At 51.6% G+C, this 23,780-nt stretch overlaps 11 protein-coding genes across 11 annotated transcripts; 6 read left to right on the forward strand and 5 right to left on the reverse strand.

Moving 5' to 3' along the window:
• Nucleotides 1-1,116: 1,116 nt before the first annotated feature.
• Nucleotides 1,117-3,449, reverse strand: BDZ99DRAFT_70052 (DWNN-domain-containing protein). Its single transcript, XM_033728833.1, has one exon. The coding sequence runs from the start codon at nt 3,182-3,184 to the stop codon at nt 1,295-1,297; it is 1,890 nt and encodes a 629-aa protein (XP_033574933.1). The 5' UTR covers nt 3,185-3,449; the 3' UTR covers nt 1,117-1,294.
• A 421-nt stretch (nt 3,450-3,870) lies between these two features.
• On the reverse strand, nt 3,871-5,618 carry BDZ99DRAFT_464869 (Ribophorin I). The gene is made up of 3 exons (XM_033720427.1): nt 5,188-5,618; nt 4,270-5,127; nt 3,871-4,211 (listed from the first exon to the last, which is right to left on the reverse strand). Exons 1-3 carry the CDS (start codon nt 5,538-5,540, stop codon nt 3,935-3,937), a joined length of 1,488 nt encoding a protein of 495 aa, XP_033574934.1. The 5' UTR covers nt 5,541-5,618; the 3' UTR covers nt 3,871-3,934.
• A 103-nt stretch (nt 5,619-5,721) lies between these two features.
• On the forward strand, nt 5,722-8,488 carry BDZ99DRAFT_535843 (uncharacterized protein; the record flags this gene model as incomplete). Its single annotated transcript, XM_033726566.1, has 5 exons — nt 5,722-5,993; nt 6,044-6,252; nt 6,321-6,693; nt 6,780-7,077; nt 7,135-8,488. The coding sequence occupies exons 1-5, from the start codon at nt 5,810-5,812 to the stop codon at nt 8,486-8,488; spliced, it is 2,418 nt and encodes an 805-aa protein (XP_033574935.1). The 5' UTR covers nt 5,722-5,809.
• Nucleotides 8,489-10,177: 1,689 nt separating this feature from the next.
• Nucleotides 10,178-11,789, forward strand: BDZ99DRAFT_447034 (N-terminal nucleophile aminohydrolase). The gene is made up of 4 exons (XM_033717988.1): nt 10,178-10,469; nt 10,536-10,757; nt 10,821-10,961; nt 11,015-11,789. The coding sequence occupies exons 1-4, from the start codon at nt 10,338-10,340 to the stop codon at nt 11,369-11,371; spliced, it is 852 nt and encodes a 283-aa protein (XP_033574936.1). The 5' UTR covers nt 10,178-10,337; the 3' UTR covers nt 11,372-11,789.
• On the reverse strand, nt 11,516-13,564 carry BDZ99DRAFT_70196 (uncharacterized protein). Its single transcript, XM_033728834.1, has 2 exons — nt 13,255-13,564; nt 11,516-13,197 (listed from the first exon to the last, which is right to left on the reverse strand). Exons 1-2 carry the CDS (start codon nt 13,395-13,397, stop codon nt 11,661-11,663), a joined length of 1,680 nt encoding a protein of 559 aa, XP_033574937.1. The 5' UTR covers nt 13,398-13,564; the 3' UTR covers nt 11,516-11,660.
• A 421-nt stretch (nt 13,565-13,985) lies between these two features.
• On the forward strand, nt 13,986-15,344 carry BDZ99DRAFT_510062 (putative xylan 1,4-beta-Xylosidase; the record flags this gene model as incomplete). The annotated part of the gene is made up of 5 exons (XM_033724444.1): nt 13,986-14,640; nt 14,702-14,721; nt 14,774-15,026; nt 15,088-15,149; nt 15,198-15,344. The coding sequence occupies exons 1-5, from the start codon at nt 14,220-14,222 to the stop codon at nt 15,342-15,344; spliced, it is 903 nt and encodes a 300-aa protein (XP_033574938.1). The 5' UTR covers nt 13,986-14,219.
• Nucleotides 15,345-15,733: 389 nt separating this feature from the next.
• Nucleotides 15,734-16,743, forward strand: BDZ99DRAFT_500251 (uncharacterized protein; the record flags this gene model as incomplete). Its single annotated transcript, XM_033723708.1, has 3 exons — nt 15,734-16,150; nt 16,190-16,638; nt 16,679-16,743. The coding sequence occupies exons 1-3, from the start codon at nt 16,131-16,133 to the stop codon at nt 16,741-16,743; spliced, it is 534 nt and encodes a 177-aa protein (XP_033574939.1). The 5' UTR covers nt 15,734-16,130.
• Nucleotides 16,744-17,689: 946 nt separating this feature from the next.
• BDZ99DRAFT_464874 (haloacid dehalogenase) lies at nt 17,690-18,936 on the reverse strand. The gene has a single exon (XM_033720428.1). The coding sequence runs from the start codon at nt 18,868-18,870 to the stop codon at nt 17,929-17,931; it is 942 nt and encodes a 313-aa protein (XP_033574940.1). The 5' UTR covers nt 18,871-18,936; the 3' UTR covers nt 17,690-17,928.
• Nucleotides 18,937-19,874: 938 nt separating this feature from the next.
• On the reverse strand, nt 19,875-20,316 carry BDZ99DRAFT_522579 (histone-fold-containing protein; the record flags this gene model as incomplete). Its single annotated transcript, XM_033725711.1, has 3 exons — nt 19,875-20,038; nt 20,091-20,228; nt 20,307-20,316. The coding sequence occupies 3 exons, from the start codon at nt 20,314-20,316 to the stop codon at nt 19,875-19,877; spliced, it is 312 nt and encodes a 103-aa protein (XP_033574941.1).
• A 477-nt stretch (nt 20,317-20,793) lies between these two features.
• On the forward strand, nt 20,794-21,435 carry BDZ99DRAFT_522580 (histone-fold-containing protein; the record flags this gene model as incomplete). The annotated part of the gene is made up of 3 exons (XM_033725712.1): nt 20,794-20,818; nt 20,995-21,102; nt 21,158-21,435. The coding sequence occupies 3 exons, from the start codon at nt 20,794-20,796 to the stop codon at nt 21,433-21,435; spliced, it is 411 nt and encodes a 136-aa protein (XP_033574942.1).
• A 1,335-nt stretch (nt 21,436-22,770) lies between these two features.
• On the forward strand, nt 22,771-23,775 carry BDZ99DRAFT_510065 (uncharacterized protein; the record flags this gene model as incomplete). The annotated part of the gene is made up of 2 exons (XM_033724445.1): nt 22,771-23,312; nt 23,366-23,775. The coding sequence occupies exons 1-2, from the start codon at nt 23,147-23,149 to the stop codon at nt 23,773-23,775; spliced, it is 576 nt and encodes a 191-aa protein (XP_033574943.1). The 5' UTR covers nt 22,771-23,146.
• Between the last annotated feature and the right edge of the window lie 5 nt (nt 23,776-23,780).

The raw sequence follows: 23,780 nt of genomic DNA on the forward strand, positions 1-23,780 counted from the left end.
GAAGGGGAGGGGGAGGGGGGAGGGGTGGACCTTTATATCTATGAAATTTCTATTCAGAGAGGGCCGGGCGTTGTTTTGTATCTAGTTTTCAAGGAACGGGTGGTTTCTGAGCGAATTGGGGCAAGGGGAAAGGGCATGATTTGCGAATATCCATTGTACGATAATTAGGTTGCTTTCTGCGGTATTGAAGGGAGTTTTGGGGGGGGGGAGGGCGGGAATTTTTTTTTTTGTGGTTGCTTTCGGTTGATTGAGTTTTTTTGAAAGGTTCGGATTGAATTCCTTTTTTTTTTTGAGAGAGAGAGAGAGAGAGAGATTGGAGAGACGAGATGATTGGGTCTATCTAATGTTTAATTGGGGGCAATCACGATGGCCATAGTCATAGCATGTTGCATGAGACACGGTGTTTGATGTTTGAATCTGATTGAGTGGTTACCTATCTGTGACGGTGGTGGAGAGAGCGACTCTGAGGCGAGGGGCTCAAAACACCGTCTTAGCTACCTGAATAAAAGAAAAACCCGCATGCAAAGTGAGAAGACAAGTAAGAAAGCACACAGTTTTTTTTTTTTTTTTTTTTTTTGGGGGGGGGGGGGGGGGGTTTAATATTTGTTTGATCAGTGATGGTCGTGTCTCGAGCGCCTTGAAGCCGCTTAGACAACGTTCTACCATCCGTGCCTGCAGTACAACAAAATAAGAAGCAAAAGCAGTTTTTTTTTTTTTTGGGAATATTGGTTTTTGATTGTGATCGCTGATGGTAATGTCTCGAGCAGAGAAGCTCAAGTCAACATCATCAAAGGGTAAGGCTATGCACATCCGTGGAGTGCATGCAAAAACAACAATAGTAGAGCAGAGCCATCGCCCTCGCTTGAAGAGAGAGCAACACAGCTCGACGACGCTATCCCAGCGCCAAACTTGTATGCAACAAAAACAAAACAAGAACATAAAACAGCAATGCCTGCCTGCTTGCTTGCCGCAAGGAGTAATGATCCAGAATTCCGTCCACCCATATCGGATGCGAAGCTAGCTAGCCCACTCAAGGAAGGCCCGCCCGCTTCTGCTTTCATATACATGGAAGTGTGCTCCGTTTTTCGCCAATTCGTGCTGCAAATTTCGATTCATAGTCGTAAACTCCGGATCCATGAGGCCGTGTCCTGCTGCCCCAGAAAACCCAATGTGGACAGAGCAGAAGGTTCCTATCCAAGACTCGTTCCGGAACACCGTGGTAGACTCTGTGCAACCCATCCCAAACCCAAAGAGAGAAAAGAAAAGTGATGCATGGGTAGAGCGAAGAGCGAAATCAGAGCTCGGTGTAGTCGCTAGGCCTCATGACGCGATGCTTCGGTCGGCCCCGATGCGGGTTGACCGGCTTCCGGAAGTATGCGTCCTCGTCATTCGGTCCGGGGTTGGAAAAGACATTGCGCTGCTGGTTTGGGAATGAGCCGGGCTGCTGCTGATGCATCGGCTGTTGTTGCTGGTGCTGGCCCCAGTTTTGGTTGTTTCCGTTGGAGTAGTACTGTTGTTGTTGTCGCTGATTACCCCAGCCGTTGCCATTAGGATAGCCATTCATCATACCCATGTTGTTCATGTTCATTGGCATGTTGTTCATACCCATTGGCATTCCCATACCCATACCCGTTGGCATACCCATACCGTAGGCGGGGTTCATGCCCATCATGGGGGCGGCCGAGTACATTCCCGGCATGCTCATGGCGGAAGTCATAGGGGGAATGTTGGCGAGAGCGTTCATCTGGGCGATGAATTCTTGTTCGTTGCGAGGAACGGAAGCGGGCCACTGCTGCTGCTGCTGCTGCTGCTGTGCTTGCTCTTGCTGGCGACGCATCGCAGCTGGAGCACGTGGCGGAGATGGTTTGCGTTCATTATGGAGGTCTTCTTCAGCTGGACGCTTCTTGCTGTTTGACGATGTGCCGGGTTGTGCGGCGACGGAGTAAGGTGTGGAAGTCGATACTGAGGTGTTCGACGTGGTGTTGGATGAGTTCGAGACATTCGACAGTGGTGATTCGGACGATGCCTTCGGAGGGTTAGTAGCAGTATCTTTGGTAGACGATTTAGCTTCAGGAGTCTGGACCTCCTTTGCTCTGCGTTCAGCGATCTTCTGATCTTCGTACGCTTTGATCTTAGCCGTCATGTCGTCGTCAGCGACGAGGTCGTCAATCAGCACGCCATCCTTGTTGCAGTTAGGGCAGACTAGGTCGTTCTCAACAAGTGCATTCTCGATACATTCATTGCAGTAAGTCTTGCCACAGCAAGGAGTTTTCATTGGCTCCACGAACATTCGATTGTCCAAAGGACACTCCAGACCTCGGTCCCTAAGTTCTTTGCTGCCAGTCTCCGCAGCCTCTGCCTGCGCTGCCGACGCCTTGGTCTTTGCCTGAAATTGCTCCCACGATGCTTTGTCCGGCTCTGCTATCACGTACTCGCCTTCAGCATTCACCATCACTCCCGAGGGTTGCTTGCTATTATCCGTTAGGCCGTCTTCGGTAAGGGCGAACGGCTTTTCGACCGTCTTGAGGAATGAGCGGGGTATTCCGGTGGTGCGCTTGATGCGCGGCTGGCTCTTGAAGTTGGGATCGTCATTGGTGGGGCATGCCTGAATCCAATGTCCCTTCTCGTGGCATCGGTAGCAGATGTAGCCTGGGGGCGGGTCATGTTCAGGGACGGATGCGGGCTTCTTGTTGAAATTCTTGTGGTACACAGGCTTAGCACTTGCCATCTGCTTCTGTTGCTGGTCCCACTGATCACCGCTGGCGCTGAACATGGCCTTGATCCTATCCTCCTCGGTCATAGGCTTGTTGGGGTCTGCAGGCTTGGTGGTAGCTGTGAACGCGGCTTTCGAGTCGAGGTGGTTTTCCTTTCGGTGGGTATTGCGGGCGGTAACAGGCGCAGTGCCGGAGATGTATCGCGCTGCTTTGCCACATCCTGGCTTCGACGCAGGAAGTCGGCGGGCGATAACGAGAGACGACCGAGCGATGATGGTGGTATCGTCATCGTACTCTTCCGGGGGAGTGTCTTCGTTGTAGATAGAGAGATCGAAGTCCCTGCCATCGCCTAGCCCGCAAGCGATGATGATTTCGCGCTTGAGCTCAAAGACCGAGATGCCGGTGCCATCGAAGGGGATGCGTTGCGGCTCTTTGGACGACTTGAACTTGAAGAACACGGACGAAGTCATGGTGAGCCTGCTCACGTCCGTCCGGGACGTTGGGTGCGCAAAGAAAGGTAGTCGTGTGCAGTAGTTGCGGCGCTCGGAACACGACGAAGAAGTGCGGTGGTCGGTTTGGAAAGAGAGTGGGTGTGGTCGGTGTTGGTGAGGATGTTGGAGGAGTTGCAGCGAGGGCGGCTGGCCGGCAAGTGAGACAAGTGAAGTGGATGGAGAACAAGGCGCAGGCCGATTATTGACTAGCGCCTTGGCACTCGCCCCCTGCGCCACTCGCACGTGACACGCAAAGCCTCGACTTTGTCGCTCCTGACCAAGTGATCCCAGCTGTACAGCAAAGGATCATGGATTTGGACGGTTACGACAAGATAGTTCCAGCTTCTTCCAAGACATTTGTCTGTTGGCTTTGTCTTTAGATTGAGTCCGGCACACCGGCTTTCCTTTATTTCCAACGCCTTCTTGGCTTACCAATCACGTATTGTAAGTCAGCAGATTGTGTGGACTTTAGAGAACAGCGACACAGGTGCTGTAGCGACACTCGAGAGTTTTCTTATGACCTATCTGTACTGCGGCATCGATACATGATCATTCAGTCGCAGCATGATGGTGAAATTAATAATTCGTCTCGATGCAGGTCACGTCACAGCATCGATAAAGAAAGCAGATGGAAGGAATGTAATTCCGTATCGATCTCTACAAGTTACAAAAACACAGTTCCCTAATAAAATCCTGATATCATGCGCCCTCTTCCCTTTTGTGATAGTTCTAAGCCGTCTTCTTCTTCCCGATGCTAACGTCCAATGTTCCAATGACATAGGCCACAGTAAACAAGCCCAGAAGGGCCGAGAAGATAACAATCGGCTTCCGGAAGCCGGCCGTCCATGGGTAATCGTAAGTGACAACGATATCACGATCTCTCCATTCGTCTACGAGATTAATAGCGGTAAGGTGGAGCGTTGAGCGGCCGATTGTGTCCATGAAGGTGCGGTGAATGGTCGCTTCGGAGGCAACCAAGGGCACAGAGGTCTCGTAGAGGATGTTTCTATCAACAGGATTGTAAGCAATGTATAGTCGTAGAGGGCAAGGAGAAGAGAGCTTACGTAGCGCCCTCTGGCAAGATGATCTTGAGCTCGACGCGCGCATACTCGACGCCCTCTGGCTGCCTAGGCCCCTCCAAAAACGGCACTTTCAGGACGTAGGTATCACCAGTCTTCAGTTTCCGCAAGTAGTTCTTCAGATTCGCATCCCAACCCACTCGGAAGCTGTACTTCCACCCCCCAAAGATAGGGTATCGTGGCTTCAGTTCGAGATTCGCCTCGCGAGCGTTACTCCTGAAGCGGCTGGTGGAGACATTGCCAATGTCGTCAATGAAATAAGGATTCAGAGATCCGATGCGCAGAGGCATCCCAAGGCCCTTCAATGCAGAGGTGGGTGGATTGGAGTACTGTGTCATTTGCCAGGATACACGGGAGAACTGGTTTGCCAGCTTCGCCGCCCGGTTGGTGAGCCAGAACCGCTCCTCCGTAGCCAGGTTGCCACCCCAATGGCTGACCTCAATATCGCGCTCCAAGAGTGTGGCATGGGTAAGCGGCTTGGTGAACTCGTAGCGAGCGCTGACGAGCTCTTCGGCACCCGCGGGGATGTTGACGTATGGACCATAGGTGAAGGTACTGCCCTGCTTTTGAGGGTCTTCGGTGTTGTCCGCGTTCGGGGCGTCTAAGACAGAGTAGTCTGGGATGTTGGCCGTGGGAAATTTGACCTTGGTCTTTTGCTTCTCGGTGGTGTAGGCCGAGGGGCTGTAGGCGCTGAATGTGTATTGGACATACTGGTTGTCCATTTGGTTGATTGTAGCCGGGACTGGGGTGAGCGCCGAGAGAACAGAGAAGGAAATACTGAGTGTCTGCTGGGCTTTGGGCTTGAGAGGTTCTGGGAGACGGATGAGGTAGAATTGGGTGGAACTGAGTACAACTATTAGCTGTGATCAAATGGTGAGATGAGGTTCATTGTAGCCTAAGTACCTATGCGAATCATACTCGACCACTTCGACCTTGAAGGGGAGCTTTCCTGCAGCTTTCTTGTCCTTAACTTCGAGCCCGCCTACCCTCGATAGCAAACTCGACTCGAACGGGAGGTAGTATTCCGATTGCGGCTTCGAGTCTATGTTCTCAATTATAACATTGATGACCTCTCGCGGATACGCCTTATCCAGATTGGTCGTCCGCACAAGATTGACATTCTTGAAGACCTGTGGCGGCTTGAAGTTGGCGGGTAATATCTGTTTCGAGGACAGGGACTGCGTGAGGTTGAGCTCGGCGGCGCAGAGGCTCGACAAAGCTGTCAGGCAGCTGGCGAGAAGGGCGATTGACCTCATGTTAGGCGTAAGGGAGAGAGCCCGAGCATAGAGGATGCAATTCAGAGGATTTCGAGAAGTTCTGAGGTTGGGTGTTGCTGCCGTTGAAACTCCACGATGATGCGTCGTGTCCTTCGAGATTCTGCCAAGGCCTCCGCGACAAGGGTCCCACTCCGCTCACCACCTCCGCCCCGCCCTTTGATCTACGTCTCTCCCACTCTTGGTCTACCTTTCTTAGTCGAAAGATTGCGAGACTGATACAATGGCACGCTGACTCTAAGGTTCTCACCATGTATTCACTCCCCAAAGCTACGCGCCAGCGCGGCCTGCCCTTAAGACGTTCATGGCCGCTTTCAACAGTTCGGTGCTATGTGAGACCCAGCAGTAGCTTTCTGCGGATATCCGACGAGGTCCAGGAAGCTCTGCATTCTAAGAAGTCCGTAGTAGCTCTAGAGACCACCATATATACTCATGGTACACCACTGGAGCTCCCTCTACTATTTAAAGCTAATTCGCATGCTTAGGATTCCCGTATCCCGACAATGTAGCTCTAGCTTCACACCTCGAAAGCGTTGTTCGCACCAATGGCGGTGTACCTGCAACAATTGGCATACTAGATGGCATTGCATGCGTCGGAATGGACCCTGAAGAGCTCATCCAGCTCACGTCGAGTGCTGGACACGAGAATACCTTGAAGCTCTCCCGGAGGGATTTGGGCTTTGCTTGTGGAATGGTACTGCAGTCTCAATATCAATTGGATCTCCCCCTTTTTGGAACTGTATCTGATGACTGTCTTCTCAGCGACTAGCGGGCAAGAAGTTCAATGGCGGTACTACGATCGCTGGAACGATGATACTGGCGCATTTAGCAGGGATCAAAATCTTTGGAACCGGTGGCCTTGGTGGTGTCCATAGAGGCGCTGAATCTTCTATGGACATCTCCGCTGACTTGACCGAGCTCGGCCGTACTCCAGTCACTGTGATCAGTAGCGGGTGCAAGAGCTTCCTGGATATTCTTCGCACTCTTGAGTATCTTGAGACTGAAGGTGTCGGCATTGGTACCTTCGCAGATGGTAGGCAAGGTAATGTCGATTTCCCTGCGTTCTGGTCTAGAGACAGTGGTGTCAAAAGCCCAACGACCATTCAGAACGAGTTAGAAGCTGCTGCTATCATACGTAGGTTCTCAACTTTCTTTCCTTCGAGCTCTCATCAGACCGCGTCTCCGACTTGCTCACCTCCTTACTCACATGATATAACCTAGACGCTCAACACTCTCTTGGCATCTCTTCTGGGCTTCTATTTGCGAATCCTGTCCCGGAGAGTGCGGCTATTCCTAAACATGAAATGGATATCATAATAAAAGAGGCAATCAGACAAGCGGATGCTGCTGGTATCACCGGCAAAGACAACACGCCCTTCATCTTGAATAAAGTTAAGGAACTCACCGGAGGCAAGAGTTTGCCTGCCAACAGGGCATTGATTGAATCAAATGTTCGGCGTGCAACGATTGTTGCCAGAGAGCTTGCAATATTGGAAAAGACTCAAGCCGATGCTATTGGGTGAGACTGCCAACTACATGGAGAAGATACTGGGCAGTGCTGATGGTATGTACATAGTGGTAACTCGAAGCATTTTATGCCGTCTTTCCAAACACCACAACCGCAAAATCCACCCATAAAAGCTGTGATGCACCAACCTCCAGAGTCAGTAACAACGAAGCCTTCGCAAATACAGGGCGGTATCATAGTGGCAGGATCTTTAGCCATGGATATATCTTGTGACTACTCTCCTCTCCCTGGAGCGTCGAGCGAGTCGGCAATGGCTCCTCAATCCCATACTTCTAATCCTGCAGTTGTGACACAATCAATAGGAGGCGTGGGCTACAATGTAGCCAGAGCAGCAGAACTTATGGGTAGCCCCGTCACTCTGTGCAGCGTCCTCGGCAACGACTTCACAGGTCGAGCCATTGCAGCAAAATTAGACTCCGACAAATCTCCAAACTTTGTGCTCTCCTCGATAAAATCTCAAGACCACAACACAGCTCAGTACGTTGCCGTCAACGACATCAACAAAGACCTGGTCGTCGCCATGGCCGACATGAGTATCATGGAAACGTTCGCACCAGACGACATACAACAACTACAACAATCCATCATGAAAACACAACCCAACTGCCTCGTCGTTGACGGCAACTGGTCTATTCCTACCCTCCACTCCTGGCTCCGCGCAGGCAAATCCGCCGGCGTATTCATAGCCTTCGAGCCCGTTTCAACCGCCAAAGCGACCCGCCTCTTCCCCCCTCCTTCGTCAAAATCACCCACCTCTCCGATTTTCCCAAACCACCTCGTCGACCTCGCTTCGCCAAACTCACACGAGCTTGCCGCCCTCCACGCCACTGCTGCGCGTCTCGACCTCCTCTCCCACCCAGACTGGTGGCGTGTCATCGACGCTCTCGGCATTCCCTCCTCGGGTCTCCGTGTTCCTCTCGCTCTGACCACCACTTCTGCCCTTGTCGACGAGGGCATCCCTCAGCAGAGTATCCAGCTCCTCCCGTTCATCCCAACAATACTAACCAAGCTGGGCCCGCGCGGCGTGCTGCTCACTAAGCTGCTGAAAGCAGGCGATCCGCGCCTCAGCAGCCCGTCTGCAGCGCCGTACGTGCTCGCACGTTGCTCGAATGGCGATACGGAGGTCGGCGGGGTCTACGTACGGCTGTTCGAGCCCGACGAGGTCGTCGGGCCGAAGGAGGTGGTCAGTGTAAACGGAGTTGGAGATACATTCCTTGGAGCGTTATTGTCAGGGATGGTCAAGGGAAGGAGAGTGGAAGACGTGGTGCCGATTGCGCAGAGGGCGGCGGGGCTGAGTTTGAAGAGTAAGGAGTCAGTAAGCCCAGAGCTGGTGGGTTTGGGGGAGGAGATTGAGGCGTGGGGGGTGGAAAGTGGGGAGGACGATGGGGGATGGATGGACTGAGGGGGCGTAGAGAGTGATGAGAAGTGCATATAGGCTGATGTTGTGATACTGCAACTCGAGACTTGCGCCAAAGACAGTAGTCGTTGATATGCTGAAGGCGTCTCCCGATACTTTCAGTAGTTTTGTTACAAATACTATCGCTTCTAACCGCCTGAAAGTGGACCAAATTCATGAGCTCAGCCACCCCAACAAGGAAAGGAGCCCGAAGGGGACGGAGCTTATATAGGTGTCGGAAGTCGCCAAGCAATTACGAAAGTGCGATCCCATACCAATGCGAATTACGGTCAAATCAAATTACCTGTTGGATCGCAGCCTTCCAAGGTTGAAGACGGCAATTCTTGGCATGGCAAAAGTGTAGAGTCCAGAGAAGTGTGTCTAGACCTCATTTTTTCTCAGACCACCTGCAGCCAGGCACGCTCGGCAAGAAAAAAGTGGAGGTCAACACCGTCTGAGGTAGCCCGGAGAGCTTCAGGCTTTGCAAAACCGGTATTTCATGAATAACAATACCATACTAGAGGACCTCAAACAGTGCTAGACAAGTGTACATAAGCATAGAAATTGCGTATACCTTACGGATTCGTGGACTGCCACTTTCTGTTGACACTCATGAACCAGGCTGTCTCATAAGTGCACCTGTCTACCACCGCTTGAAGTGCTTCAACAAGTTTCCACATAGCTCAAAGCGAAGAGCTTCTATCTTATTTAGATTCCTGAAAATACATTAAAGCAACCCAAGCAGTGGCAGACAGGTGTACACACGAGACAGCTTGTTCTAGAATTAGCGTGCCACCTTTTTCATGCCCCGCGTGTGGCACGTCGGCCAGCTCGCACCAGCCACGCCTATACTGCGTAGCGGCCCCGCCTAAACTGCTTAGCGCTGATGAGTCATCTAGCGCCTTGGCAGAATTTCGCCTACATGTTCTCGCCCGCCCTCTGAACCTTCGCACGAATTTTATACTTGTAAGCCTCCAATCCCCTTTGTGTCTGGTTTGCATCACGACTAACATTCTTCGCAGACCTTGTTGGGGTGGCTGAGCTCATGAATTCGGTCCACCTGGCAGACTGTCCTGCATTGCACAACGCGGCGACGGGCTGTCATGAATCTCCTTCGGGGGCTTCACCGGCGTAATTTTTGCTGGCTCGCAGTCTTGTTGATTGTCTTTTCATTGATTTTCTCGCCTTGTGCGGGAGATCGAAGAAGAGTTTGGCCTCCTAGCCTCATTTTCTGCTAGTGATTGAGGGAACGACACTGCAGATCACCAGCGTCTGACGTTCTGAAGGTTGAGGAGAGCTTCATCTGCCGTCGCTGATGACGTGGGAGTAGTGGTGATAGCCGTCGTCGTGAAGCTGTGAAGCTCATCGTCAACTTCATCTGAATATGCATTGCTAAACAGATCTATCTTCGAAACCATCTCAGGAAAGTGCTGCTAAGCTCCTCCATGGTAGTCATCACAGTCTTGAATGCATGCTAGATTACGGGACGCGAGAATCAGAGAGATTGTCTTTTGCTCTTGATGAGTTGGATAGATAGCTATTTTGGAGACCTCGAAAGGGCAGAAAGAAAGTCCCACAACATCTTCGTCACCTTCTAGCTGTGAATTATGTGCTCACGCCTCCCGTTTGATGCACTTCCAAACTTCAGCTCGAAAATAATCCGATTCTCATCTTGCCTTAAGCAACTCACGTGGAGTTCTCCGTATCCTTGGCGCTTGACGCAGCGATGCGTGCCTAACGCGCGACACCTCTTGAAGCTCTCTCCAGCAAGCCCCCGAACCCACCACATCAACACCTCTCACTTGGATCGCCAAATACTCTCTTCACTTCCATCCTCGAGCTTCACATACCAAAGATGGACACACTCGTCACCCAGTACAGCCGCCCGGCGTTCGAAAACGAGGGCTACTCGCAGGATGAACAACAGGAGCTATCACAGGTTGCGCCGTCGCTGTCGCTGAAGTTTGCGCTACCTCCAGTAGCTCAGGTACGTGATATCCAAGGTATCTTTACCGTCAATCAAGATTTTTGCTAACTGGAATAACCCTAATAGTCATCAGCCTGGCTTCGATCAATGACGGACGACTTCTCCAACCCAAACTGCCCCATCAAGATCGCTCACGGCACGACCACCCTAGCATTCAGGTTCAAGGGTGGCATTATCGTTGCGACGGACTCGAGAGCTACGGCTGGAAATTGGATAGCTAGTCAGACGGTGAAGAAGGTCATTGAGATCAACAACTGCTTGCTCGGAACCATGGCTGGTGGTGCGGCTGTAAGACTACCTCTCGCATTAGGGGAAACCTCAGCGGGATATCAGGGCTGATTGTATGAACAGGACTGCCAATACTGGCTGGCATATCTAGGCATGCAGTGCCGTCTACACGAACTCCGACACAAGCGCCGTATTTCCGTGGCCGCGGCCTCCAAGATCCTCGCCAACTTAGTCTACTCGTACAAGGGGATGGGCTTGAGCATGGTACGGCTCCTCTACCTTATCTGAGAATATATCGATGCTGACGAATCTTCTAGGGCACCATGTGTGCTGGTGTAACGCCCCAGGAAGGCCCAGCCCTCTACTACATCGATAGCGACGGCACACGCCTCGCTGGAAACCTCTTCTGCGTTGGCTCCGGTCAGACATTTGCCTATGGCGTGCTGGACGCTGAATACAGCTACGATCTGAGCGACGAGGCCGCGCTAGAGCTGGGCCGACGAAGCATTCTCGCCGCCACCCACAGGGACGCCTACTCGGGAGGCTACATCAACCTGTATCATGTGAAGGAGGATGGATGGGTCAAGCACGGCTTCAGCGATACGAACCCGATATTCTGGAAGACGAAGCTGGAGAAGGGCGAGTTCTCCAATGTCACTTCGGAGTTGGTTTGAGGGCAGTCTTAGCATACATGGACAATGGAGCACTTTTGCGAACTAGATGAGCAAGCAACGTGGAATGGAGCAATTGCTACTACTGTGTAGTTTCTACCTTATTGTGATAATAGTTTCACGGGTAGGAGTTGGTAGCAAATGAACTACTCCTTTATGAGACCTTGTTCCCCTCGACGGCCAGGATTTGAATGCGGCAAAGCCCTATTTCCAGAGTAACCCACCTGCATCCCCATTCCAAAACGCGCTGTAGCGTATGTGATATCCGCGCAATCATTCAAACCCCCTCTGATCAGCCCAGCGCCTTGGTCTTGCTCTCCTTCTGTATCTTCATAACATTAAGCACATCAGTCGCACTATTCTTGTCCCCCTTTCTCTTCTTGGGACCGCGCTTCCTCTTCTTATCACCCTTCTTTCCGTCGCCATCCTCGTCATCACCAGCTTCAGCACCTTTCCATTCGAACAATTTGATTCGCTTGTCGGCCTCCAACTCTTCTGCATCGTCAAATCGGCTGGAGCCGAAGCCCATGTCTATATCCTCCAGATCTCGATCAGCGCCGCCGAGCATAGCAGCTCGCTTCTTAAGGCGCATATCTTCTTCTGTGTTGATGAGTGCGGATTCGGGGTCCATGGTTTGAACCTTATTAAGGGCTGCTAGGATCGCAGGGTCGATTGCAGGTTTTTCGGATGTAAGCTCTGGTGCTTTTGCGGTGGAAGAGCTGGCGAAGTAGTCGCGGCGAGGAGCAGGACGTGGTGGAGGTGGAGGCGTTGCCGCAGTATCTAGTGATGGAGCTGAAGGGTTCGATGGTAGAGAAGCTGATGACTCCGGCTGGATTTCCGGTACTCCTTCCGGCTCAGTAGATGCTGAAGAAGCTTTCGCTTTCTTCGAAGGTTGCGCTTCGCCTTCTTCGTCTGACGAGGAATCGTCCTCCTCGTCCAGTCCTGCCAGGGGGTTGTAATCGGCGCCAACACCCTCGAAGATGTCCTCATCCGAGTCTTCTTCGGGCTCAGGTGGCGCAGCCGGTTTCTCTGGGACTTTTATACCGTGATCCAGCGTTCGCATAGGTTTGCTAGGCACCGATTCATCTCCATTCTCTGCCACTTTTGCCTTACGAACCATTCGCTTCTCCTTGCCATGCTCATCTGTGATTATAAGAACCTCCCTGCCCTTCTTATCGATCTCAACCCTAGTTTTATCCATGTTCTCTGACACCCTCTGGAATCCCGTGTCCAATGTTGGATACTTCTTCTCATATTCAGCCGCTGCCGCCTCCGCAGCAGCCTTCCTCTGAGCCTTAAGCTCAGCCAGAATAGCGTCACGAGACCTCTTGACGCCAGCAACTGGCAGCGGCGGTGGCGGCATCTCGTCTGGCAGCCTCTCCGCCTTCTCCCTCACGAGCGGCGCCACCTCCTTCTCTTCCAGCTGCTCAAACTCATCATCCACGTCAGGTTCCGGCTCAGCCTTCGCCGGCGGCGCTCCGCTAAGCACATCTTCGCCCCTCATGACCCTCTCCAGTAATTTATGATCCAATCCCTTAACCAAATGTGTGGCGCTGATATCTCCACCAGTAATTTCCCCAACCATGTGCTCGTAAGTAGGCCGGTCAATCACCCCCTCCTTCAGCTGCTCGTCCAGCGCCTTGATTCGTTTCGCCCTATCATCGTCTTCGTCATCTACGCGGTCTTTGGTACGGTCTCGATAGCCCGCCGCCAGCTTGTAGCCCTTGGGCGCGGCCGAGGAGCGGAACTTCTTCTGGGTCTTGCCGCCTGAGTTTCGCTCGGCGAGCTGGCGCGCGAATTCGTTGTTGACGGAGCCTCGGACGGAGCGTCTGTCATATGTCTGTCAGTATGTTTACAGCAGTGGAGGGGTTAGATGGAGGACCTACGGTGTCATGGGAATGCTGGAGCGGGCCCGCGAGCCCAGCGCTGCGCCGGGCGTCGCTCCAGCTCTGTTTGGTGGGCTGCTGGCGCCATTTTGGGCTCGGGCTGGTGTGTCGAGCACCAGGCGGCGAAACTGCTGGTTGTTCATGGTGCGGGAGTGGAGGGAGGTTCGTGGGCAGAATTGGTGGCGTTGCCGGAGGTGGTGAGGTCCGCGCTGCAATGGCCAAGATGTGTAGATGCAGTTGGATAATTTGTGAGTGGTACGTAGATAATTGAAATGAGGATGTACGAGCCACCCTCACGGATCTTAAATTAAAAACGCGACTCGATATTTCTGAACGACTTCAGTAAATGCCATCTTGTTGAAGAAGTTCCCTGGAAATGCTCCATATTAGGCTAGCGTCGATATTCTTAACCTGCACCTCGGACGCCTCTTCCCTCAGGCTCAGGGCGCTTCAAAACATCACCACCTGCCGTTGATGCTACATGAAAACGACTCGGTCATGCAGCAATGGCCGTGCTACTTGTTTCTCGCGACTCATGTGCCGCGTCTCGTGCCAATTGAGGATTTCCGGTGCATCTTCCTCCGTCCAAGGGCTAACGTGCGGAGAAGATGTAACATCACGCAACCGGGGAAAGATCCCCGTGTCTTCCAGTCTTATGTAGATCCCTAAAATCGATGAAATATATTCCATCTGCCTTCATGTTCTCTATCATTTCATATTTTCAATCTGCAAGATGACCGCGGCATCGGTTTATGTTCTCTTCGCTTTACTTCTCAGCCTCGCCAGTAGCCGGGTAAATGGTACCAATACCACTAGATCCTTCACGAATCCCATATTTGACACCGGCGCAGACCCGTAAGGACATTCTCATCAGTCATTAATTCGACTCCTGTCTACAGACTAACGTCTTCTCAATCTACTAACGTCTACCAAGATGGGTGATTCGACACGATGATTATTACTACATGACTTACACTACCAATGACAACATCACCCTACTCCGAAGTCGGGGACTCACAGACTGGAAGAACGCCGATGCAAAGCTTCTCTTCAAACCTCCCGAAGGCCTGAATTATTCGACCGACTTGTGGGCCCCAGAAATCCACCAGATCGATGGCAGGTGGTATGTCATCTTTACGGCAGATCCCAATGGGGACTCGCCACCGCCTGAAGTCGACATGTATTGCGACATGAATTGTCCTGCCGTATTTCATAGAATGTATGTGTTAGAGGGCTCCGGGTCCGATCCTTGGGCTGCAGACTTCGCTCTCAAGAGCCAGCTGAACACGTACGATCAATTTGCAATTGATGGCACCTACTTCCAGCACTCTACGGGTCTCTATCATATCTACAGCTGTTGGTATCATCAATATGATGCTTGGCCGGGTACGTAAAAGCTTCTAGGGTCTTCATTATCGGTCTTGCCGACATGCTAACCGAAATAAAGCCAATTTGTGTATCACAAAGGTATGTATAGACATGTCCGAGGCACTCTAGGTTTGTACTAATAGGTAGAAAGATGTCCAATCCATGGACAGTGAGCTCCAATTTTTCGGAGAGGCAAATCATCAGCGTGCCATCTAACCCCTGGGAGAAAACGCCCTATGGAAGGCCCTTCAATAATCGCTTGGCTTCCAATGAAGGGCCAGAGCAACTCACTAATCCCAAGACCGGCCAAACCTTTGTTATCTACTCTGCAGCCCGCTCCGACAATAGGAACTACTGTCTGGGGCAACTCGAGCTGATTGGTGACGATCCAATGAATGTGCAAGGTAATTACGCCTTCAAATTTGCCGCGGAAGTAAGACCGTAGCTAACTTTCGATATTATAAGACTGGAAGAAGCATAATGAGGGCTGCGTTTTCTATCAAAACGCCCTCGAAGGTGCCTATGGCGTGGGCCATGCAAGCTTCACGACAAGCCCTGACGGTAACGAAGACTAGATCGTCTATCACGGGATGCAGGATCCCACGAACGGGTGGTCTGCGAGAACAATTCGAGCACAGAAGTTCTCTTGGAACGCGGATGGCTCTCCTCAATTCCCACGACCAGGCTATGGTCCCTACGCCTTGCCATCAGGCCAGAATTGACGGCTTCTCTTACGTCCGGAGCCACTTGCAGTTGGCTTTCGAAGCCATTCATGACGGACTTATGAGCACATTGCAGAGTGAAGATCAGGAAGTCCCTAGGTAAATCATAGCGTACAATAAGTCGACATTCTTTCACACCAATTTCAAATGGGCTTCGCTATGCGTCTTCCATTGCTCTTTTCTAGAAGGCTTCTCGACGCCAGATGGCTCTGAAACGGATCTTGCTCCGTATCACAAAGAACTTCTATGTACCTTATCCCCGTACATCACCTCTTTCCTTTCATCTCAACTTGTGTGCCTTGCCAGAATAGTGCCTTCATCACGCAATGCGCTTGGGCCTCCGGAAAACTTCCGCTACGAACAAAGAATAACTTTATCCCCAGCTTTCATCAATATCTAGCGCAATGTTTGCTGCGCCAAGCTCTCGGAGTATCCTCCAGTTTTCTTCTATCCGATGTGGGCAACCGAAGCCACGGCTGCACATTAATCATGTCATGAGCAGACGAGCCGCCACACTGACTAGCTTTTGTAATGATCCCGATGTGCTGGGTCTATATACATATGGCCCTTAATCTCGATGACATGCTAACTTCAGGTACCTCAAAGAGCAAGCCCAGATAGAACCCCATGGTCTGCTTCCCTCTACGTACCTATATCTCAAACCCACCTCCAGATACTCTTCAATCAACCTCATATCCAGCATCTTCGATGCCCGGCCACCTGCGCTGGAAGTAGGTACCGCCTGCAACTCAACCCACAACCCACTCTTCACCACCTCAATCTCCTATGTATCTGCAGCCGTTCAGGTAAACCCAATGCCCCCATCCTCCCAATACAGCCCCCAGTGACCGCTCCTCCTCCACCACCCTCCAACCGTATCGCACCTGCATCACCTGCGGCACGTACTACACCACGGACGGCCCGGAGGCGGGCTTCTGCGACTCCACCGGCCGCTATGACCTCTCGCCTCTCCTGTGCAACTGCCCGCCGTGCGCGAAGGCAGAGCTCGAGGAGACGGTGGCGCTGTGGGACCGCGCGCGCAAACTAGGCGTTAGGTCGGCGCTGCTAGAGCGGAAGATCCTGCTGAGGGTGCAGTGGAATATGTATGAGAAACGAAGGGAGTCTGTTCGATTAGATTATATTGATGAGGTAGATTCAAAAGAAGTGTTGGTGGTGCTAGAGCCGGAGCCGCCGTGTAGGAAGAAGGAGTTGGCGGTTCGACGAGTGAGGAGGAGGACGGTGGTAGGATGGTGGAGTGGGCGTTGGGGTAAGAGGAGTGCGCCGTGGGGTGCGTGTGCGTGTGTTTTCTTGTGAGGACTGTATTATATCGGAAGACTGTGTACTTTATGGGTGGAGTTTGGAAGGTGGTCCCATTTTGGTGCTCCACGATTTCCTGTGATCAGGATTCTGTTTTAAGACCTTTTAGGCATAGAATATTTTGTCCGATCTTTGCTGTAACACGCTCTTCGTGCTCGTTGTGCTGTGGATCGAATGTGCGTCTTGATCTCTCTTGGTCGCGCTGATGGTCCAAGCGTCTACTCGACCATCACTTTTTTATTCTCTTTGAAAATGATACTCGCTACAGCGCACTTGTATGTATTAACTACATATCGATATACTCCTCGTATCCCACCCATACTCAGTGACCGATTTTTCTTGCTCATAAATACCTTGTTGACGCCATGTTTTCAAATTAACCCTCGCAAACCCCCGCCAAGCCACCAAATTTTCAACAACCAAAGCTATTTGAAAACCATAGCCACCACAAGCCTTCCTAATTAATACTGTACACTTTATATAGAACTTTAAATTTTGATCTATTAGATCCGTGTGTTGCTTTTCCCGAGGAAAATTATTTACGCCCATGATTTTCAAATGAAGCCTCATGAAGCCCGTGCCAAGCCTCATTTTGACCCCTTTAGTGTTCATTATTGGACCACCACAAAGCTCAGATACTTAGCGAGCAGATGGGTCTGGTTACTAGGTGCTTGTAGTATCTTTTTGGGGGGGGTTGGTATAAATCTGGCACTTTCGATGTCTTTACTGTTTATCATGTATTGATTTACTTGAATAATATTTAGTTTCAGTTTGTTATTGAGATGGAAAAGGATGGCTGCACTTCAAAGTGTACAAATGTTGTCTGTAGCGTACCAGTAGCTATCCAGAAGGGTTTTACAGCTGTATGGCTTCGGATAATATAAATGGAGTGTGTTGTGGTCTCACTCGAAGGTGGTTTCGCGGGACTCGGGGAAGAGAGTAAGGATTAAGTCAACGGCTAGGCACTAGAACAGTCAAGATGGCCGAGATGACAATGGACAAGTACGACGAAGGCATTGATATAGTTCCCGGAGGTGTATTTTCTATCGAGTGTTGGCCAAGCATATATATCCGAAAATCACGAAACCCACATGGAGGAGTCAAACACAATTTCGAAGTGACAAAATCTATAGAATGCCAAAGCCTGTGAAGACTTAACAGAGAACTCTAAGCAATAAAAGAGTCTATACAGTCTATGCTCAGCTCCGTCCCAGCGGAGCTACAAGAATGATGAACACTAGCGAAAGAGCTCTGGCAACACGCCGCACTAATTTGGATCCGAATGCGCACGGAAACCCTTCAACATCTCTTCATCCAGCTTGACTCCAAGCTTCTGCGCCATAGTAAGGAAGCCGTCCTCCTCACTGGTTACCCATAGATCGACCCAGCCATCCCTCTTCGCCTGCTCAACCTCGTCCTTGCTCCAATCCTCTTCCCGGGGCCTCTCGATGTAGATGACCTGCATCCCATGCGACTTTGCAGCTTTGAGATCTCCCAGATGGGCAGCTACCATGGCGCAGTCGGAAGGCTGCAGATGAAGGGCGGACGCAGCACCAAGATAGACTGTCGGGGACGGCTTGTAGGCACCGAAGAGCTCTGCGCTGAAGATATGCGTGAACTTCATCTGAGCATGGGCGGTGAGATCGTTTAGGAGGCTGAAGTTGCCGTTGCTGAGCGTCGCCGTCTGGAACAGCTTGTTGAGCGCCGTGATACCAGGCGCGGAATCCAGCCACGGGTTGAGCCTGTGCCAGACCAGGCTCAAGGCTCGAACCTCCTCGTCTCCCCACAAGCCTTCGAGCTTCCAATCTACCAAGAGCTCCCGTATTGAGTCCAGGTGATGGTCGTCGATAGTTTTCCAGTGGAGCGAGGGGTCGTCGGCTAGCGATTTCGTGAAACGCTTGTACGTGTTGCGCCATTCTTGAGCAAGCTTGCCCCAATCTTCGTATGTCATGTCGGATGCCTTGAGGCGGACAGCGCTCGAAAGCGACTTCTCAGCCGAATCCAACGCGCGATGCGAACCAAGTTCGAGGGCATCCGTGACGGTGGTGCGCCAATCAACGCAGGTACCGAAGACATCGAAGAAAAGAGCCTTTGGGGCACGCGGGAGGACCATGCTGACGTTGATGATTTTGGGACTTGAGAGTGGAATGACAGATCTGAGGTCGATGTCGATCGCGCGAGCCCGCCGTTCCTTTATGATGTTGACCATGCTGGGCTATAAATACCCGACGTAGTCCGGAACCGGCGCAGTGGGGCAGAGGAGGGGTAGGAGGACCTAGTTGCAGTCCTCGGACATCAGTCTGGAGGGCTGCAAGGTGGATAGGAAGCTCGTCGCTAGTATTTCAAGGCCAGCTTGAATTTTCTGGTGGTGAACTCACACTTCTTGAAGCTGTAACAATGATGAATAATACAATTCAAAACGATTGGAAGACTGGAAAAACTGTTGACATTGCGAGAGAGCATTCCTGCCCACCATGTTGAAGCGTACTTGACCTAGAGATAGCGACTGCCTTTGTCCAGCAGCGACTGCTACTTGATGTAACGTTGATGCTGGTGTTTCGACTGCCATTCCGTTTCTAGCGGTCGTTGTTTCGCCTGTGCCGGATGCGGCTAGCTGTTGCTGCTCGTCGTTCAGGCATCACGAAGACCTGAAAACATCTGTGACTGGCAATGGCTGTTTCACCATCGGATCTTCAGTTGACGTGCTGGTGACGCCTGTCGGGAAGGTTGCGGTCGGGCCGTACGAGAGGTGCACGTGATCTCAACATCAAGTCTTGGCGGCGAACGGCGATAGGAAGAATTAGAAAGGGAAAGGGCACGGTAATTCCTCGAACGCTCTTGACTGCTTTAGGACATTACCATAGATCATAACGAGGTCTCTGCGCGTTGATTGCCAGAGCCCAAACGCCTAATACTCACACGGACCTCAACGCACGGCTTCACGATGAAAACGCGACGCGATGTTGTGATTTAGACGCGTTCACTAAGATGCAATCACAGACAAGCAAGACATGAATCACAAGCAGAGAACAGATGTTGATGTGGCAAGCGGATGATGGATTATTTGGTATCATTGTTCCATGATCCCGCCCCGAAAACTCCAAAGCCTATGATACAGCAGGCTAGCAAATCCCCATTGACCCAACCCATCCAGCTCCGCCTTGGACCCGAAGGCAGGCAAGTCATAACATTGAAAACATGAAGAGAAAGCAATCAACCACCGAAACCGTACAGGGTGCGGCCCTGTCGCTTCAGAGCGTAGACGACATCGAGAGAAGTAACCGTCTTGCGCTTCGCGTGCTCAGTGTAGGTGACAGCATCGCGAATGACACCCTCGAGGAAGGTCTTGAGAACACCGCGGGTCTCTTCGTAGATCACTGGGGAGGCTGTTAGAAGATGCAGGCAGAAGCTGGAGTGCAGAAGACATACTGGCTGAGATACGCTTGACACCGCCACGACGCGCGAGACGACGGATGGCAGGCTTGGTTATGCCCTGGATGTTGTCGCGAAGAATCTTGCGGTGACGCTTGGCTCCGCCCTTTCCGAGACCCTTGCCACCTTTGCCGCCTGTGAGACGCGTCAGTATTGTTGTGGTGAGCGAGGGGAGACGCGACAAAGAAATCGCGATGCAGAGGGAATACTCACGTCCAGTCATGATGATAGAGGTAGTGTGGATTGAGGAGTCGTAGAGACTTGAAGTGGTTGGATGGTGATGGAGTTGGTTGTGGAGAGCGCTGGATGTTGTGGAGCTGATGGTGTTGGAAGAGCGGCGGGAGGGCCGTACTTGAAGAGGCGAGGGCCACGGCGGATCAACTTCGGATCACCGCTGGCCGGCTGGCCCCTCGCGTATCGAAGTTGCAACAACGGCCGTGCGCAGGCAAAGTCGCCTGCCCGAGTTTTGATGTTCCTGCGCGCGCTTTCCAGCGCTGCCACGGCCCGCCTGGAAACGCGCTAAGAATCACAACAAGCTGTGATCCAGCAGGCAGCTGCCGCCCCGCCCTGCCCATAAGTAGCCCGCCTGCCCACCTCGCTCCTCTTTCTTCCATCATCATCCACCAACCACCAACTCCACAACACCAATCCATCAACTCAACACCACACCCCATCTCTACAGCTCTCATCAACATCCGAGATGGCTCGTACCAAGCAGACAGCCCGTAAGTCTACCCTCACATTTTCACATTCCTCATCGCCTCGCTCTGTACGGTCGTTCGCATCGTCGTCGCCGGTCGCGCCACTTGGCTGGGCGGCTCACCACCACGACGCGTCTGCACTTGGCTTAGCCTCACCCACTTCACGACTTCATCAAAACATCATCGCTAACTCTACTCAGGCAAGTCGACCGGTGGCAAAGCCCCCCGCAAGCAGCTTGCCTCCAAGGCCGCTCGCAAGTCCGCCCCGTCTACCGGTGGTGTCAAGAAGCCTCACCGCTACAAGCCCGGTATGTTTCCTCGTCGTCATTTCCTCACTTGAACATCCATCTAACAACCACACAGGAACCGTCGCTCTCCGTGAGATCCGTCGCTACCAGAAGTCCACCGAGCTCCTGATCCGCAAGCTCCCATTCCAGCGTCTGGTCCGCGAAATCGCCCAGGACTTCAAGAGCGATCTTCGCTTCCAGTCTTCGGCTATCGGCGCTCTCCAGGAGTCCGTTGAGGCTTACCTCGTCTCCCTCTTCGAGGACACCAACCTTTGCGCCATCCACGCCAAGCGTGTCACCATCCAGAGCAAGGACATTCAGCTTGCTCGTCGTCTCCGTGGCGAGCGCGGATAGATGGTTTCTCGATGACCGTCTACCTTTGTCTCTGTCGGCAACTTCTCTCGATCAACTAGACAGGGCCTCACGGTGATGGCAATGGTTGGGGATTCTTTTGGCGTTTGGGTTTGAGGTTCATCAACGACGGCTCTGGGGTTATGGGTCTTTCATGGTTCACCTGAGGGTGTTTCCAAATGGTTATGCGATGTACATTACCCATAATCAGTGCACATCAGTCTACACTGGTCAATCATGACGAAAGTCATTCAACATACTCTTTTCTCTATGCAACTGTGACTACTCTTGACTTTGGCCACTTAATGAAAAGTCTTTAGTCATTGCAACTGAGCCGCCCGGTCGCAATCTGCCCTCCTTGACTCATCATGAACTCGTCTTTCCGCTCATTATAGTCGCAGCTGTTGTAGTAACACGCTCAACTATCCAAGCCCCATTTGCCCATGCCCTCTTCAAGTTCAATTAAAGAAGCAATATTTCAAGACAATTGTATCCTGTGACGCGCCTGTTCCCTCAACTCCACGCAACATCTTAGAGTCATATACCTTTGCCACCCACCGTACCATGTGGCCTATAATGCGAAGGGTCGAATGTCTTACTTGCGCCTCCCAGTATGAGTCATAAATGTCATTGATCCCACGTTTTGATGCAGGGCGGAAGATGGTGGAGCTCCAGCTCAGATATCGATCAGAACCTCTTGGAACGTGCTGTCACACTCTGGAAAATTTATCAAAGGTTTCACAGCTGGTCACAGGAAAGGATCGATTACTTTTGCTTCTTATATATAATAGTGTACAGGAAGCTGTGAAGTCGAAGGTGTACGGAGTTCGTGAAGCGGCGGGAGGAAGTCTAAGTCATGATGGTAAAAAAAAGCGGGCTTAAGCTTAAGTGACGGATGAGTTAGAGGCGTCATAGTAGAATTTCTGATAGTAAGACATGGGTCTAGGCTAACGGGCGAATACTCATGAGATTTTCTTACCATGTATAGAAATCCTCCATCTACGTCTTAGCAAATCGCCTACAGGCCTGGAAGTTCGCTATTTGTCTCCTACACAGGATCGAACTGCTCCTGTGCTTTCGAAGTTTCTCGTCTAGTCGTCTTCGTTGTAAAGGGCTGCGATCCGCTATGTTGGTGATAGCTTGTGGCGAAGTGCTAACTAGAATGAATACAGTACTAGGACACAAATTGAGCACGCTGTCTTTTTCATCTTGTCTCGATCTATGATGAGCCGCTGACGCACCACAACAGCGGCAAGCAGGCCGACTGTCTGCATGTGTAAGTTCTCTGATCCAAGCTCTAAGGGACTTTACATCTTCTAAAAACTTCAAGAACGTGCCATAGCATCTTCCACGGTTGTAAGTTGACTGTGCCCAGACCTTTGGCGAGGCTCTGCAGATTTCTAGAATCAACGCGATAGCTGCGGACAAGGTGCACATAGACTTTGGAAGTACTGTAAGTTGAAGACGCGAAAGAAGAGTAGTCTTTTTGAGAGATCGTAATGTATGAGAAGAGAGTAATTGCCTGGACTAGTTCGCGCTTCTTATAGGATGACGGAGAAATACTACTCTAAAGCATTAACTTCCTCGGCCTAAGGGCTGGTGCTGGATCTAGCACCCCGCTATGACGTTGACAATCTCGAACGATGGACCTCGTGTTCATCAGGCGAGAAACCTGTAGCATGTATTCATAAACATCCTTCCATATACTACGAGAATGACTTTCCAACAAGAACTCAAGTCGTGGTGGTCTCCTACCAAGGTGGAAATTAGTCCAGTGCCAGCCCCAGGGCAGCAGGCTCCGTCTACGGATCGACTGCCAATCCTAAGCTCCGGTGGCAAACCGACAGTCGTGACTTTCTTGAGACATTGCGGTTGTCCTTGTGAGTGCGAATGCGGATGATAGTAATGCGATGGCTGCCCTGACGTCCTACAGTTGCGGAAAAGACCTTCATCTCCCTGCGCAAGACCGCAGAAGCTCATCCCGATATGCGATTCATCGCAGTTTCACACAGTGACCAGGAATCTACGGATAAATGGCTGAACGCTGTAGGCGGCGCCGATAGGGTCAATGTCATTGTGGATCCAGATAGAGAGCTGTTCGGGCGGTGGGGGCTTGGGGTTTCGAGCTTTATGCATGTGCTGAATCCCGCTGGTCTGTGGTCGGTCTATCGCTTGGGAAAGGAGGAGAATATCTGGAATAGGCCTACGGAGAGCGGCTCAAGATGGCAGACTTCTGGGAGCTTTGCTGTGGATGGAGAGGGGAAGGTGAAATGGGGAGGGCCAGCGCAGCGGGCGGATGAAATTCCTTCTTTTGAGGAGGCTGTAGAATTAATTTCGAAGTAGTCTAA

Source organism: Mytilinidion resinicola (genome assembly GCF_010093595.1).
Source record: "Mytilinidion resinicola strain CBS 304.34 unplaced genomic scaffold BDZ99scaffold_13, whole genome shotgun sequence".
NCBI lineage: Eukaryota > Fungi > Ascomycota > Dothideomycetes > Mytilinidiales > Mytilinidiaceae > Mytilinidion > Mytilinidion resinicola.

Coding starts and splice junctions, on each gene's coding strand:
- BDZ99DRAFT_447034 (XM_033717988.1), top strand. CDS start 10,338: ATGGACACACTCGTCACCCAGTACAGCCGCCCGGCGTTCGAAAACGAG. Junction 10,758..10,820: donor CCATGGCTGGTGGTGCGGCT/GTAAGACTACCT, acceptor TTGTATGAACAG/GACTGCCAATACTGGCTGGC. Junction 10,962..11,014: donor AGGGGATGGGCTTGAGCATG/GTACGGCTCCTC, acceptor CGAATCTTCTAG/GGCACCATGTGTGCTGGTGT.
- BDZ99DRAFT_464874 (XM_033720428.1), bottom strand. CDS start 18,870: ATGGTCAACATCATAAAGGAACGGCGGGCTCGCGCGATCGACATCGAC.
- BDZ99DRAFT_70196 (XM_033728834.1), bottom strand. CDS start 13,397: ATGAACAACCAGCAGTTTCGCCGCCTGGTGCTCGACACACCAGCCCGA. Junction 13,198..13,254: donor TCCAGCATTCCCATGACACC/GTAGGTCCTCCA, acceptor GACATATGACAG/ACGCTCCGTCCGAGGCTCCG.
- BDZ99DRAFT_70052 (XM_033728833.1), bottom strand. CDS start 3,184: ATGACTTCGTCCGTGTTCTTCAAGTTCAAGTCGTCCAAAGAGCCGCAA.
- BDZ99DRAFT_464869 (XM_033720427.1), bottom strand. CDS start 5,540: ATGAGGTCAATCGCCCTTCTCGCCAGCTGCCTGACAGCTTTGTCGAGC. Junction 5,128..5,187: donor GTCGAGTATGATTCGCATAG/GTACTTAGGCTA, acceptor AGTTGTACTCAG/TTCCACCCAATTCTACCTCA. Junction 4,212..4,269: donor ATCTTGCCAGAGGGCGCTAC/GTAAGCTCTCTT, acceptor TCCTGTTGATAG/AAACATCCTCTACGAGACCT.